Source organism: Netta rufina (genome assembly GCF_964035555.1).
Source record: "Netta rufina genome assembly, chromosome: 6".
Taxonomy (NCBI): Eukaryota; Metazoa; Chordata; class Aves; order Anseriformes; family Anatidae; genus Netta; species Netta rufina.
Window position 1 is genome coordinate 2,478,355 of NC_140129.1, and position 14,941 is coordinate 2,493,295.

Consider the following 14,941-nt stretch of genomic DNA (forward strand, 5'->3'; position numbering starts at 1 on the left):
CTGTGGGCAGGTAATGATCATGGAGACCTCCCTCTATGGATGGAGACTCCAGCCCAGGGAAGGAATCTGTTATGGCATTTCACTGAACTTTATTTACAATTAGAAAATTTTGTATAGTTCTTTAGTAGGACTTTTTTTCTTTTTTTCTATGGCCTGTTATCTCCTGTGTGTGGTGGAAATGCAGTAAATATTACCGTATCCTCATTTTAGCAAGACTTTTAAATACTTTCCTGAAGTATTATCACAGCAAACAAGTGGAGTATAGTCTAGATGAAAATATTACTGTGTGGGTGTGTAACTGGTTGAAAAACTAAGACATTAATAATAAATGTAAAGTGTAATGAAGAGAATTTTGAGTTTCTCTCCAGTGTCTAGTACTATTTGGTATTTTCATTATCAGCTTGAATGGTGGAATAGAAAATGTGCTTTTAGTGTTTGGAGAAAGCATGAAGTTGGGAGAGACTTTTAGTTTGGCAGAAGGTGGAGTGAGAATTGAAAATGATCCTGTACAGCTGGAGGAAGAAGTTATAATGCAAGTGAAGCAAAGGAGAGATAACACATACAGGCAGGAGTATCAGTTACACAAATACAGAATGGCAGCAGCCAGGTGAGTGGCATTTCCTCAAGAACTGATCTGGGGTTTATAGTGGATCAGAAGCTGAACACAAGTCAAGTCAACAATGTCTTGGTGTTGCCAGCTTAAAAAAAAAAAAAAAAAGAGACAGAGAGAGTATAAAAAAAACCACCACCACCACCAACAAAAAATGTGCAACATACAGGAGTATATAGATATATAGCACAGCCAGAAGGCATAAAGTGATTAATCCTTTGCTCAGCTCAGAATTGGTAGGCATCAGCAGTAGTACGGTTTTTGGCTTTTGACATTTTCCTTCCAGAAGGATGTGGGCCAGCTGTAGAAAACTGGGGGAAGGATGAGAATGGTTGGAGTGCAGCAAACCTGATCTGCAAGGAGAGACTGAAAAAATGAGGGTTGCTTGGTCCAAAGAGGAAAACAAGGACTTGATAGGAATCTTTGCATGGGCCAAAAGCTGCAGTAGAGAAGAGATAAAACACGAGATGACAGGCTTAAACTGCAACAGGAAATGTTCTGTTTAAGCCCTGTGTAGTAATTTCTGATGATTAAATATAGGGCAAGAAAATGTTGAAACAGGTTGTGCGGAGTTCTGTGGAGTGTCAGTCTGCGGAGGTCTCACAGGTTGGTTAGGCAGATGTTGGTCAGCAAGATCACAAAGAATAACCTGAACTGCTGACTAGACCTCCTGAAGTCCCTTCTTACCCTTTTGTATCCCATGGAGAAATCCATGAGTTCTTAAACACAACAGGACAAATGCAGCCTCCACCTCAGGATGGGGGCTGATGTTCTGCTAGGTAGAGCTGAGCAGATGTACTAAGGAAAAGGTGATTGTGCTGTTCCCTGTCAGCTGCTCTCAGCCCCTGTTAAACACAGAGCAGTCTATTTTTGTTGTAAGACACAGAAAAGGCACACAAAATAATTGTAGTTTGCAATGTGTTCCTTTTGGTCTTTTTAAATGATCTGTTTAACATTGACGCCTTATAGGTAAGGTTCAGTGGCAATGTGTTAACAAATCACGATGCAATTTCAGCAGTTTATTCTTTTACTTTAATAGGAGGCATGCGTTTGTACCTTTAGGTGAGCAGCAAGTCTGAATCACGTTCTTTGCCCATTGTATGTCATCCCATGCACCTGTCTGTTCCCCGCCACTGAAGTTAGGGAGGTGAAAGCACTTCAGGCAGACCACGTGCAGTGCCAGTGGCTGCCTGGGCCACATGTGCCAGTTCTTGGTCTATGAAGTTCAGTCGCCTGGTTACGCTTCATTCACTAGGGAGAAATATCGTTTGTGGTCTCTAGTCCACACTTAATCTTTTGGTGTTAAACTGTATGAAAATGTCTTTTGCAGGAGGGGAAATCGACTGTGTTGATAAGGACGGTAACACTCCTCTGCACGTGGCTGCAAGATATGGACATGAGCTTTTGATTAACACCCTCATAACCAGTGGAGCTGATACTGCCAAGTAGGTGGCTGAGATGGAGCTGCTTCCAAAGGTTGAGTGTTATGTCCAGTGCCAGGAACCACAGTTACTCCTCAGTTCCTGAAGTATGGAGGCTAAAATGGATAAACGTATTTGTACTACACTTCAATGGGTGACAAGGGACTGAAGTATGAATGGTGGTGCAGGTGGAAGGGAAGGAAGCCCTGCTAAGCTCTTATTGTGCACAGTTATGTGGTTTCAGGTAGTGCCAGTACTGCTTTTTCCTGAAGCTTTGATGTGGCACATGGACATAAAACGTACATGAAGTATGTATGTATAAAGTGTATAAAGTGTATCTTGATCACAGGTATTCCAGCAGGAACGTAGCAAAGAGTTTGTATAGGAAACATCATTGAAGGCACTTGAGTTTTTTTTCCAAAGGGAACTGTAAGCATATTCCCTAGAATTTAAGTTAATCTAATTTAGCCTACACCATGACTATTCTGTTATTTCATAACTTTTGATATGCCATAGGATAATCAATAGAATTGCAGTATTGCAAAGCAGATGTTACTAAGCCTGATCTCAGTATAACTGTAGAGCTTGCCTTGATTTTGCATGGTTTCTGATAGCCAGATGGCTGAAATAATAGAACTGATTTTATTTGATTCGTGGGGCTTTTTTGAATAGAGGGGTAATGACTTGAAATTGGACACAAATTTCTAAATGTTGTTAGTGTTTTCTGCTTCAGTTCAGCTATTTTTTTTTCCTTTTTCTCTTCTTTTTTTCTTCTTTTTTTTTCTCTCTTGTACTTGTGTCAAGACTGCACCCACAACAGACAGTTATTATAGTCCCAAACATTGGGAGGTGCTTGATTTTTAAGAGTTGAGTATTCATAATTTATGTTCAGGTTCTTGTAGTCCATCAAAAAGAAAACAGCAAACCTGAAGGTAAACAAAGGGGTTTAAAAACAGAGTAATATCATGCCATGAGAGATGCCTATACTGGGTGTTTTTAGCAGATTCTGATTACATAGATATGTTTTCAGCTATTAGCTGCACATCTCCAAAATAAAATTTAAGAGTCTTCCACCTAGAATGCACTGTAGAAATGAATGACTCCTCTTGACTTACCTTCTTAGAAAAACCTGATTGCAGATGTAATTGTGCTGGTTTTAGTTTTGAAAATACTTGCAGCTCTTTCTGTTTGCTTGCTTGAGCATGTTAAAGGAAGTGACACTTTTGCCTACGTTCATATATCAAATATGACCGTCACCATGCAATCTCAAAAGCTGGAACAGATCTTCAGTTGTCATGGGTAATGAATTTCCACAGGCTTCAGCTAATGTTGCTGGATTCTGTTAACATAGCCAATGTGAAGATCTTGGTGTCTAAATAGATGTGCATTTTTGCTAGCTCTTTTGACAGTACTAGTCTGTCTGTTTTTTTGAAGCTTCAGGGTAAAATGAGGTGCTACGGGATAGCCCCTCTTGGACTCAAGGTCATCCAGTTAGAAATTTCTATTTTGCACTTGGGTGACTTGAATATTGATCAAATAAATTACATCTACCAGCACCAGAAATAAGTGAAGTTCAATAACCAGAGATACCAGGCAGACCCAAGTGATGCTGTTGTGCTCAACAAGAGGAGTGAGGAGCGTTGAAACACTGGAAATGGGCTTTTATATGTATTGCGTGTGAATAGCTCTGGCTGAGCTCCCCAAACTGGTTTTGAAAGAGAGAATTCAACGTGTTAGCAACAACTGCAAACAGCTCAGTCAGTCTTTGAGGCAACTGCATTTTAAGCAGAGAGTGTGTAAGTGATGGGAGGAACCCGTGTGAACAGTGTTGTAGAAGTGTGACTGGCTAGCAGATGTGCAGAGTGTATTTTGATGGAAACTAGCCAAAACATGTGCTGGGTGGAAATCTGGACCTAAAAGAAGAAAAATATTGCTTGAGATAGCTAGATGGAGGAGGAGATGGAGGGAAATGGGTGTAGAAGCAATGTTAATATGGAATATCCAATGTTTGCTTAAATAAATGAGTCCACAGCTAAAAAAATGCAACCTGCTTATACAGATGCAGCAGCTTGATGAAGCTTGTGCTGCTTTCTTTTAAAGAACAGACTGACAGATCGTCTTTTAAGAGATTTAATCCATCATGTAGAAAACGGTGCTGGCAAAAGAATATTTGTGCAGCACCTCAGGTCACTCTTTAATGTAGTGAAGCAGCAAGGAAGACAAATGTAATGTGAAGAAAGAGGAAGGATGGGCCTGTGGATTCTGGAAGGAATGAGGTTGTTTAATGCAACCCCAAATTTGTTAAATGCACATGTATAAAATTTTGAAGAGAATAAGATAAGCTTATAAATATCCAACCACTTATTTGTCTAAAGCATGATAAACAATTATGATTTATGGTGAATCTTGCAGGAAAAAAAAAAAGTTCCTTTGTCTTTGTTCTGGATCTAAAATCCTCTTCCATGAGGTGATCACTCTCATTCATCTGTCAGTTGTTTTACAGAGAAGAATCCATCTGCTGTTGTTCAAGAGTTTGTCATTTTTCAAAAACATATTGGCTGGAGCAGTCAGGAGATAATAATCTTGTTGAGATAGTTGGTTACACGGGCTCTGTGTTTATATGCACTTGGAGGACTGCTAAATGGTATTTCTAGAATAACAAGATGGTAATCGCAAATCAGTGCTCAATGACAGAAGCCAAGATATCCAAACCCAGAAGTCTTCTAAAGCATGTGGCATGGTTAGGGTCTGAACTGGGACGATTTGCTGATGTTAATAAAAGCTGCTGAGTGTTCGGCTTGTTTAAGAACTATGTGGTTGCCTGATACAGATTTAGCATAAAGATAGGTGTCTACTTTTTTGTTTTGTTTTTGTAACCCAGTATGTCTGCTCAGAGGAGTTTATAGTGTAGTTGAAAAGGAGGGTTATGTATTGGGGGGGGGGGGTGAAAGAGCATGTGATGACAGTAGCTGGAGCAAACAGGATTAGATGATTAGTTATTAGAATGTGGGAGGAAAACCCTAAGTGTCATGGCACCCTAAAGGAAAATGTGAAAAAGAATCATTGGTTATACTATCCCCAGGGGAGAGGGAAGAATGGGAGGCTTTGAAAACCCAAGCAAGAGTTATCTAAGGGACGTTTACTGCAGTAAAAATGGATTTCAGAAATAATACTAAAAAGCTTTTGGTGTTTACTTTTACCCCTCAGAATGGCCACTGTGGTATGTTTAGCTGATGCAGAAATACGTGCATCCCATGCTGGGAGATTGATTCTTAGCAGTGTCTCCTCCCTTGCTTTCTCCTTTACCTTAGCTTTCATCTCCCGTTTTTAGAAACCTTCCTACCACATTCTGTTCAAAGCATAATGCCAAGATTTTTCTGTATCAGAATATTTTTAACTCCTGAGAAGGATGGTAAGGAAATACAGATAAAATTATCAAGGCAGGAAGAATTTTCCTTAAAAAGGATCAAACATGCTGCCTTCACGGAAGGACCTTTTCATGTGCTGTGTTTGTACGCCACCTGTATTGTTACATGACCTCATCTCATGAGGCTGTTGTGCCTTTCAGGTGTGGGATCCACAACATGTTCCCTCTACACCTAGCAGCCCTGAATGCTCACTCAGACTGCTGCAGGAAATTGTTGTCATCGGGTAAGTAAACCAAGGCAAGCGGCATCTGTGGAGCTCAGTAGTGTGCGTCTGTGCTGCTTACAGCCCCTTTATACCCATTGTTGTGAATTGTTCAAATGAAATACTTCCTGTGCTGCTGTCTGGTGTGGTGTATGGCTTTCCTAACAGCATGCTGGTAATTCCTTGCATCCTGTATTGTTCATGCCCAAAGCCCTTTTCTCCTGGTAGGCAAAGAGAGTTTATATTAATTCACTTGGAAGAGGGAGAAAATTTAGGATGCTTTTCCAAATTTTAGGCATGCAAGACACCATTTTTTCCCCTCTCCTCAAAGAAGTAATAGACAAAATTATCTCCTTATTAAGCCCACACTTGCACAGGTATTTGTTTCTGTACCTTAGTTACAGCTAAAGTATGTTTCTGAATTTGGCCAAAGGCTGGCCAAAGTTCTGCACACGCAGGAGGGGAAATTAGTGAAGGTGTAGTTTATGGAGAGCAGTCACAGCATCCTTACCAGAGCCCAAAGCAAAAGCAGCAGGAGTCTGCTGACACAACCTTTTCAAAAGAGGCAGTAATAAGCAAAATCCTAAATATTTTTTTTCTAGGCAAGAGTTTTTGTGAGTTTAAAAAACAAACAAAGAAACAAACAAAAACCCAATAAAAAAAAAAAAAAAGAAACAAAAACCAACCAAGAAACACACAAAAAAACTAACAAGGATCATTTCTTTTTCCTAGAAAAGTATTTCATTACTCAACACACAAAATCTCCTATAACTACTTTTTTCCATAAGCTTGAATCACCTAAAGTATAAAAAAGTGTGAAAAATGATAATTCCCTACCACATTACCGTAAACCTAGGTATCTGTTGGTCTTGACCATCAGATCAGGAAGGGAAAGAAAGCTCTGGGTGACCACTGACAGGCTTGTAGTTTGGCCTTCTGCATCTTCATGACAATCCCTGCATGCTCCTGGAAGCCTCTTTCAAAAAACTAAACCTAAACCCACACACAATAGAAATTACCCTATTTCATGCTCAGGCTGACTCTGTAGCTTTTCTCATCTCTTCATGTTTTCCGTCTCCATGTCCTGCTGTCATAGTTATCTCAAAAAGTATCTAACTCCTGAATGCCTGTCATGTGGTTTTAAATAGGGATGTGGTGCAGAGCTGGATGCAGAACTAAATTCTTGTTGACTTCACAGCTCTTTTTATAGAGCTGCCAAAATGGAGCAGCGGCTCACTGTTTCCGTGACAACCTCTTTCTGACTGTAGTTGCTTGCGTTCTGTTTTTTCTAACTAACTGATTTTTCTGTCTCTGCAATGTTTCTTGTGGTTTAACTAGGACAAAAGTATAGCATAGTGTCCTTGTTTAGTAATGAGCACGTGCTGTCTGCAGGCTTTGAAATAGACACCCCTGATAGTTTTGGAAGAACGTGCCTCCACGCTGCCGCTGCAGGAGGGTGAGTAGTTGTGACTGTAGCTGTTACAAGTTATTTTGTGCTTTCGTCGCAGATTTGGTGCAAGCCAGTTTGTCTGTGCAATCCACAGATGTCAAATTCTGGTCACTTGAGGTTGTATTTTGCCACTGCTCTCATGCACGCATTGCTTGCAAAGCAAAGGAGGTGGTCTGAAAGGACTCCTCTAAAACAGACAGCTGGGTTGTGACTGAAGCACAAGTTTCAGATGTAGGGTAAACCTTCCTTTTTGTGCCCCTGTGAAGACTGCTTCAGCTTCGGGTTGGAGTGTTGTGTACTCACCCAGATCGGTTTATTGCCATAAGAGTTGCTGAGGGCCAGTAGTGAGCAGAAAAGTGTCAGTTCCTAAAGCAAAGCAGAAGAAGGAGAAGGAGCTGTGGCTCCTGGGATGCTGCTGGCAGGGCAGTTATTCCCAGCCTCCTCCGCTGGACTGTATTCTTGCCTCAAAACACAACAGTGTCCTTGAGGCAGCAACCCTGGAGTCCAAATGCAGCTCTCCCTTCCAATTTTCAGGTACAAGTTCAGAAGTTCCTAAAACAACAACACAAAAATCACCAAATCAGAAAGCCAAAGTCTTTCAGAATGATGCATTCCTGATGAGTGCTGGGAGCATGACATGAAAACAAATTAAAACTGAAATACCTCAATTTATGTTGTAAATGTAGCATCCAGTTAGTTTAAATGCTTCCAAATAATTGTCAGTGGAGCTCTGTGAAGTTAACCTAGCAAAAGGATAAAACATTTGGCAAGCATTGAGTTTTGACTCTTCTTTGGAGGACTATGGCTCAGAAAACAGCTGAAATGGAGCCTTGGCTAGAACCCAGTCTGCATTCTCTATGATTTTAGCAAGCAGAAATGGTCATCCATGGTGAATACTGGGTGATCTTTCAGGAAGTTGCTTTTCTTCTTGGTGAATCAAAATAGATATATCACAAAATTCCCATAATTACAGACACCTAATGAAATTGATCTGAATGCCGTTTTTATAATTCTTACGGTATTTTTCTTGTTGATACTTGCCTCCTGTTATTAATAGAGGAGGTATGATTGTTGCTTGGATTGAAATTATTATAGTACGCTTCAGATGCTACCTCTTCAATAAGGCTGCACTCCAAAAGAATAATAAAAACAACCTGGAAGTCCAAAAGAGAACGAAAGAGAGGCTTCATAAGAAGCAAAAGTAGTTTATGAAAATAGTCATATTTTTCCAGTGGTTTACTACAGTTGTCATCACTAACAAGTATTTTTATTTTTAGTATGTTGTGGTGAGTGTTTTGAAGTTAGCAGTTTAGAGTAGGGCTGAACATATGCCAACATACCGCATCCCGCCATTTTTTCCCTGGAGCTGGAGCTATGCAAAAAGCATTTATTTTTTTTTTTGCCCCTGACACATGCCTGTTTCTCCCATTACACTAATGGGAGTTGTATGGGTATGTAGAAAACAACATACTTCAAAGGTCTGCTCATCTGGTTGTGAACAGAAATGATTTACTGCCCCTGTTAATGATAAAGAAGTCTTGGAAAGTGCTATGCTTCTTTACGTCACTTTCTGGCTTGGGGTCGTACATTTATTCTCCTAAATTACAAAATGTATCAAAATTTAGCTGCTATGTTTTCTATTAAAAATCACCTGGCTTTAAATGACATGAAGAAGCTGTATTGAATTATTTGAACAGGTAAAAAACAAACAAACAAACAAAAAAAAAACACACAATGGAGCCCAACTCATCCACTTATATAAATTCAATTTAAATATGACAATCATTTTAAATACTTATGCCTCTTATTCAGCAATGCACTTAAAGACGTGCTTAAATCTATCGTCAACAAATTATATGAAAATGAACCTAAAAGTAACTCTTGTAATTGAATCTCACTAAAGTAAGCAAGATTTTAGCACAGTGCTTACTGTTGAATGCTTTTCTAGAAGGGGGTGGATTTTGTTAAATGTCACCTCTTCATTATTAGACTGACATTTTATAAGCAATCAACAACTTTAAAAGCTCTCTCATAAAATAGCATTTCAGTGTGGGAAGCATTAGAGTACAACTCCCTTTGAAAATCTACAAACACACTGAATTCAGATCATATTTACTGCTTTTTCTTTGGAAAAAAATATCTATTTTTCTTCTGCAGAAGAGAAGTCTGAGGTTTTCTAGAAACAAAGGAAATTGACTTTTAAACAGTCACTTTCTGTTTGCTGTGATTGAATTTCAGGTTGTAGTTGGCTGTACCCTGATATTGCAATGCAAATAGTACAATAGTAGAGTAACTTTTTCCCGTTTGGGGGTGGGGAGGCAATCAAGATGTAAGCTTCTGCTTTGTTTATGCTTTATTATTATTTTTTACTTCTCTTTTCAGTAATGTTGAATGTATAAAACTCTTGCAAAGCAGTGGAGCAGATTTTAATAAGAAGGACAAATGTGGGAGGTAAGTAAATTATGAGGTTAATTTAAAAAAAAATAAAAGAAGAATCTAGCAGTCAAGGAAGAAAGACCACCTCCATCTGGAAATTGTGTGTTCCAGGAAAAATGACAGTAAAATAAAGTAGGAGTTTGGCTTTCCCTACAGAACTGCTGCTGCAGTTATATGCCATACAGGTGCAGACTTCATTATATACATAAAAGCCATCCCACCCTCTCAAGTTTTATGTTTTAAAAAATATCACAGGTGTATTATTTTTTTCCCTTATTGCTTTTCTTATTGCCTGAATTCTTGTGCTGATGTGCCCAAGACAGCGCCCTTGTTATGATGGGAAGGATTGCTGCTATTTGACATGCTTCCTAAATTTTTTTCCCTTCCATATGAAGTGTTGCTATGAGTGTTGCTATGCCAGGAATGGATGCAGAGATTTCACTCCTTGATTGCTGCAGAATCTCTCAAGCATTTTGTCATGTGATTTTTCGACAAGGCAGATGTTTTCCAAAGCAGGTTCCCTAAAACATAGGGGTGGAATTAGAGCAGGGGAAGAGCTGTAGCCAACCTAATAGCACCATTTGGTTTGGTACATTGTGTTTTGTGTGATAGCAGATTGTGCCATTACATATTTATACAGCACTGCAGTGGCCATACAGCCCTGTAATGGGTACATTATCATCCACCCTCAGCTGTGGCAGTGAGGTGCCTAAGCACTGAATGGGGGTTTCCTGCTTCTTTGAAGCTGTAAATCATGATAGATATGCATGCATTTGCAGTTGCTTTAGATCAGAGAGGAAGGTGAATTCAAGTTAACTGTTTGATGACAGTAACTGTGTTTGAACTTAAGACACCGCAGAAATTCTCTGTAAATACTGCTGGGGTACCTGTTTTTCAGGCCTTGTCATTATACTAAAATAAATGAATTACAGCTGAAAGGTTCCAGCATGGCTCGGGCACTGTGGATGGTACTTCCTGGTAGAGAGACAGCAGTCATTATTATTCAGATCCTTTCAATATATACCCAGTAGAAGTGTCAGATATGTAAAAAAAAATAAAAATAAATAAAATTAAGATATTCTTCTGTCCCATTTATATGAGCCAGGTTCAAAAATGAACTATACTCTGCTTCTGTTCTGTTTTGTTTTGTTTTTTTAAACAACTTCCACCAAATTGAAAGTAGATGATTTTAGGGGACAAATGAATTTAAATTAGTCAGTTAGGATTTTTTGTAGCAGAGGGAGCCTTTGTGAGATTCAGCCCTGCTGGAAGTTGTTCTGACAATGTGAGCTCTCTCTGAATGACATTCAGGCTTTGAAGTGGGTGTGCTGAGCATGTGGCATGCTGAATTTTCCTGCACAATGAATCTTTTCTTGGGCTTTGGAATTTGTCAGTGTGATGGGATCCCCCCACATCTCTGTCTGTGTCGCAGTCCACCTCTGGTGCTGCTCAGCCTGCCTATGCCAAGATGATTTTGGAGCTGTGTACAGACTGTAGTTTCATTGTCTGGAGCGGGGTTGCCTCCATGGGGTAATTCTGAGCAGCTGAAGCTAGTCAAAGTGAACAACTGGAGCTGAGCCTTGGCAGAGGCGTGTTTAACTACTGAGACACATGTCCCCAGTCATGTTGAGCAGTGCTGCATAGCAGGTGGATTATCAGACTGCAGAGAAACCAAACTGAATTCCGTCCGATGGACAAAGAAGCTTTTAAAGCGTTGTCTGTGCATAATAAAAAATATAAAAGCATAGTAATGCTGTGCAAAGTCAGCCTTAAAAGAGAGTTCATATGTTTATTATTATATAAACAGAAAAAAAAAAAAAAAAGAAGGCAACTGTAAGGGAGGTGATAATAAAGCCTGGGTCAGTTGCTCTGTTCAGTTGGTACAGCCCTGCCTGTTGTAAAGTGTGTGGCAGATTCATTTCCAATTGTTTTTTCCTAAAAAGTCTACTTTAAGTACTTTGAGATTGAAAAATTTTAGTCTGCTCCCATGTGGGAATATTTTTGAGACAGGAGAAACACACTGTGTGTCTCCAGACCATAGGTTTTGTTTTCTTTTTTGGGGATATTGGGAGAGGGATTTACTTTGGAGTTATAAAGTGGTGAGAACTATAGCTGTGTTTTACATATGTGAGATATATATATATATAAAAATATACTTATATATACTTATGTATACTTATATATATTTCTCTTCTCATGGGCAGTCATCCCTACTAAATAAGATGCTGCAAGGGATGTCCTCCTCTTCTCTGCCTCCCAGCTGGAGGCACATAGTGGCGTATGCAGAACAGCAGCAGCAGATCTCACTGGGAATAGGTTGTTTGCAAGATGCAGATTTTGGATCTCTTTGCCACTAGGCTTGGTAGTAGCACCAAAACTTCCTAATAACACAGTAATTTGTTCAATTTGCATAACTTTGCATTTCATCAGAGGAACATAAGGTGCTGGTATTGACTTGCTGGAAATCTGTAGGAATACAGCAGTTAAGATTTATTGTTATCCCTGGCAGTGCATGCTGGAATATGAGGTAACAAATTGTCACTTGTGTTTCAGGACACCTTTGCACTATGCAGCTGCAAATTGTCATTTCCACTGTATTGAGACACTGGTGACAACCGGAGCCAATATTAACGAAACAGATGACTGGGGGCGCACCCCTTTGCACTATGCTGCTGCTTCTGACATGGACCGAAAGTAAGAGAACCTGTTTGTATTCTTTATTTAAAGTGTTTTGCCAAATCAGTGTCATTCTGCTCTCTTTGTGATGCTAAGCCATTTGAACCAAAAAAAGGATTTTGTTAGCAAAGGAATTTCTCTCAGATATATGCGTAACTTCACATGGAATTGCTCTGACTGTATGCCAGATCCGTAGATGATGTGGAATCTCAGCTCTACAGTTTACCTTTCATGTAACACACAGTTTTGCAGCCTCTCTGTCCTAAAGAACTATTTTACAAACTGTCTGTCTTCTGTTTTCCTCTGTGTAGTTTCCTCACTAAAGGAAGCTCAGAGAGTTTTCCATATCTGCTTTGCAAGACCATCAGAAGGGGTGGGAGAAGGGGCAGCAGTAGGAGAGGTTTTCCCAGATATACTGCAGTGACAAACATCTGGCCATTCTGACAGACTTCTTGGCAAAGATGGGATAGATCCTACCCGTCAGTCTCTCCACTGTCAGAGTTGCTAAAAACATTCACCCTCTCCAAATAGGCTGCTCTTTAGAGACTAAGAGAAGAGAGGCCTGGGGAACATCCTTTGGCAGAATGCGAAGCTGTTCTTTTGAGAAAAGTTTGGAAGGGGGAAAACAGCTGCAAAACTTAAAAATCCTGTGGTTACTGAATGCAGTTTCTGATTCCCAGTTAGCTGCATGTTCTCATAATCTCTTCCCAATAATATACCGTATAAAACAAGGCCAATTATCCTGTTAGCGCTCTCTTAAAATTGTTGGTGACCTGTATTTATTTTAGGTTATCCCATGCTTATCTACCTCTTTCCTTCAGACGCTAAGGAACAATTTTTTGGTTGCTAATATGCAGAGGTCTGAGTTAAAGGGGAAAAAAAAAAAGCGTGGTACATTCACAATAGAATACCACCTCAGAGCCACTTCAGACTTCTCCTTAACCTTGTGGTAGAGGTTTGGATACCATATAGGAGCATCAATAGCTTCCTTGTCATTTGCTTCATTTGCCATGACAATACTGATATTGAAAATGTCTTCCCTATCAACCTGAAACCTGAACAGTGCTGGGAAGAAGGCAGCAGGCTCTTCAAAGGACCGTTCTTGGCATTACAAGCAGACTAGTCTTACATGAAAGCTTTCAGCACCAATTGTTTCTAAATCTGTCTTGCCAGGGTGAGGTCTTACTCAGGACGTTGAGAATTGCAATTCAGTGTATGTTTTTCAGCTTCTGACTTTTTATAGGTGATGCTCCTGCATGTAAACAAGCTCTTGGTTAACTTAAGGATGTAGCTACTTCTATTGGTAACAGAAAAAATAAAATAAAAACGTAATTTAACCACATTCTGAACATTGGCCAGAATATGTGACCTTTATTTGCCCTCATAATCCAAACATAAATTGATTCTGATGTGGTGATGTTGTCTTATTAAATTTTCCAGTTTGAGATGTTGTGGAAGTCTTGTTACATAGACGAAATGTTGTTTGCAGTCCATCATTTTATAGGACAGGGGTTTTTTTCTTCTAAATGACAAAGATCTCCTTAAGTCAGACAGTGTTAGTCCAAAGAATATTCAACATCATTTAACTTTGGGCATGGGCAGTTAATGAGCAGATAGAAGTCTTGGTGCAGCAAGGTAGTTGTACGGTTTCAGCTATTCTGGTAACTCTTTTTACTCATGGACTTCAAAAAATTACTCCTGCAGTGGAAATCACAAAAGCATTTTCCTTAAACAGATTATTCAAGTTTCTGATTATGTGTTGTTTTTTCCAGATCATGGCTTATTCCGTTCAGGGAATCCTATATCAGGATCTCACTGATTTTTAGTGACAGAAAGCAGATGCATACAGGGCTTTCATTTGTTATATGAGATGTTTGAAATACTGGTCAGTACACAGGTGTCTCCTAGGGCTTTTCTGAGCTTTGACCAACTGTCTTTATTCAACATAACACACGAGGACTATCCATGAGCTTACAGTGTTAACATTCAGAGGAGTTTTTTTTTTAATTGATAAATAAGTTTTCTTCAGTCAGTGCCCATCAGACAGACCCTGCATTTGTGGAACAATCCATTACTGTTGGCACCCACAGGAAGAATATAAAATCTCAATAATAGGAATGGAAAATAGCATGATAAGGAAAGAATGTACTGTTTTGCGTTGTGCAGAATCCAATTTGGAACATGTGTGTTACATAGGGATTGAAGTTAGCAAACAGTCCTCCTTACAGGCCTTTCAAGGTACTGATCTGCCCTGTTCACTGAAGTTTGGAAGCATGTGTTGGTCTTGGTGGCCAAGCAAATTCATAATCACAATCTGACTGTAAGGTCACGAATCACAATCTTCATCCATTTGACCGGGCAGCAGAGATGCCACAAATGATCCCGGTGTGAAGGAGTGTGAAGACATGCTGAGCTCTTAGAAGCATCTAAAGAATCTGACCAGGCATTTGAGAATCTGAGGCAACATCTCATGGTGTTGCCAAGATATTTCACAGAAAGTGAGGAGAGTCAGCAATGCAGCTAAAGCATATTCAAGATAGACTGCTTCAGTATTAGTACCTAAAGGGCTCTGAATCTTTGATGTTACTAGCAAGTCATTGTAGGAAGCAGCAAGCTGTAGTAATCCTGAATTCCTCTCTGCAATGGGAACAGAACAGAATACACAACATTGCTGTAGGAGATATGGAAGGATTCTGGACAGTAATGAGCAAACTGTTT

General features: G+C 39.6%; 1 protein-coding gene across 4 annotated transcripts in view; it reads left to right on the forward strand.

The window, feature by feature from the left end:
• The window catches only part of ANKRD44 (ankyrin repeat domain 44), a gene marked incomplete at its 3' end in the record, with an annotated part of 76,704 nt that overhangs the window by 24,933 nt on the left and 36,830 nt on the right, over window positions 1–14,941 (forward strand). For all 4 annotated transcript variants that reach the window (XM_084289145.1, XM_084289143.1, XM_084289144.1 and 1 more), the window contains exons 9-13: window positions 1,941–2,055; window positions 5,600–5,682; window positions 7,054–7,117; window positions 9,494–9,562; window positions 12,101–12,241. In XM_084289145.1, the coding sequence (XP_084145271.1) occupies window positions 1,941–2,055; window positions 5,600–5,682; window positions 7,054–7,117; window positions 9,494–9,562; window positions 12,101–12,241 (472 nt within the window). The remainder of the gene's footprint in view (window positions 1–1,940; window positions 2,056–5,599; window positions 5,683–7,053; window positions 7,118–9,493; window positions 9,563–12,100; window positions 12,242–14,941) is intronic.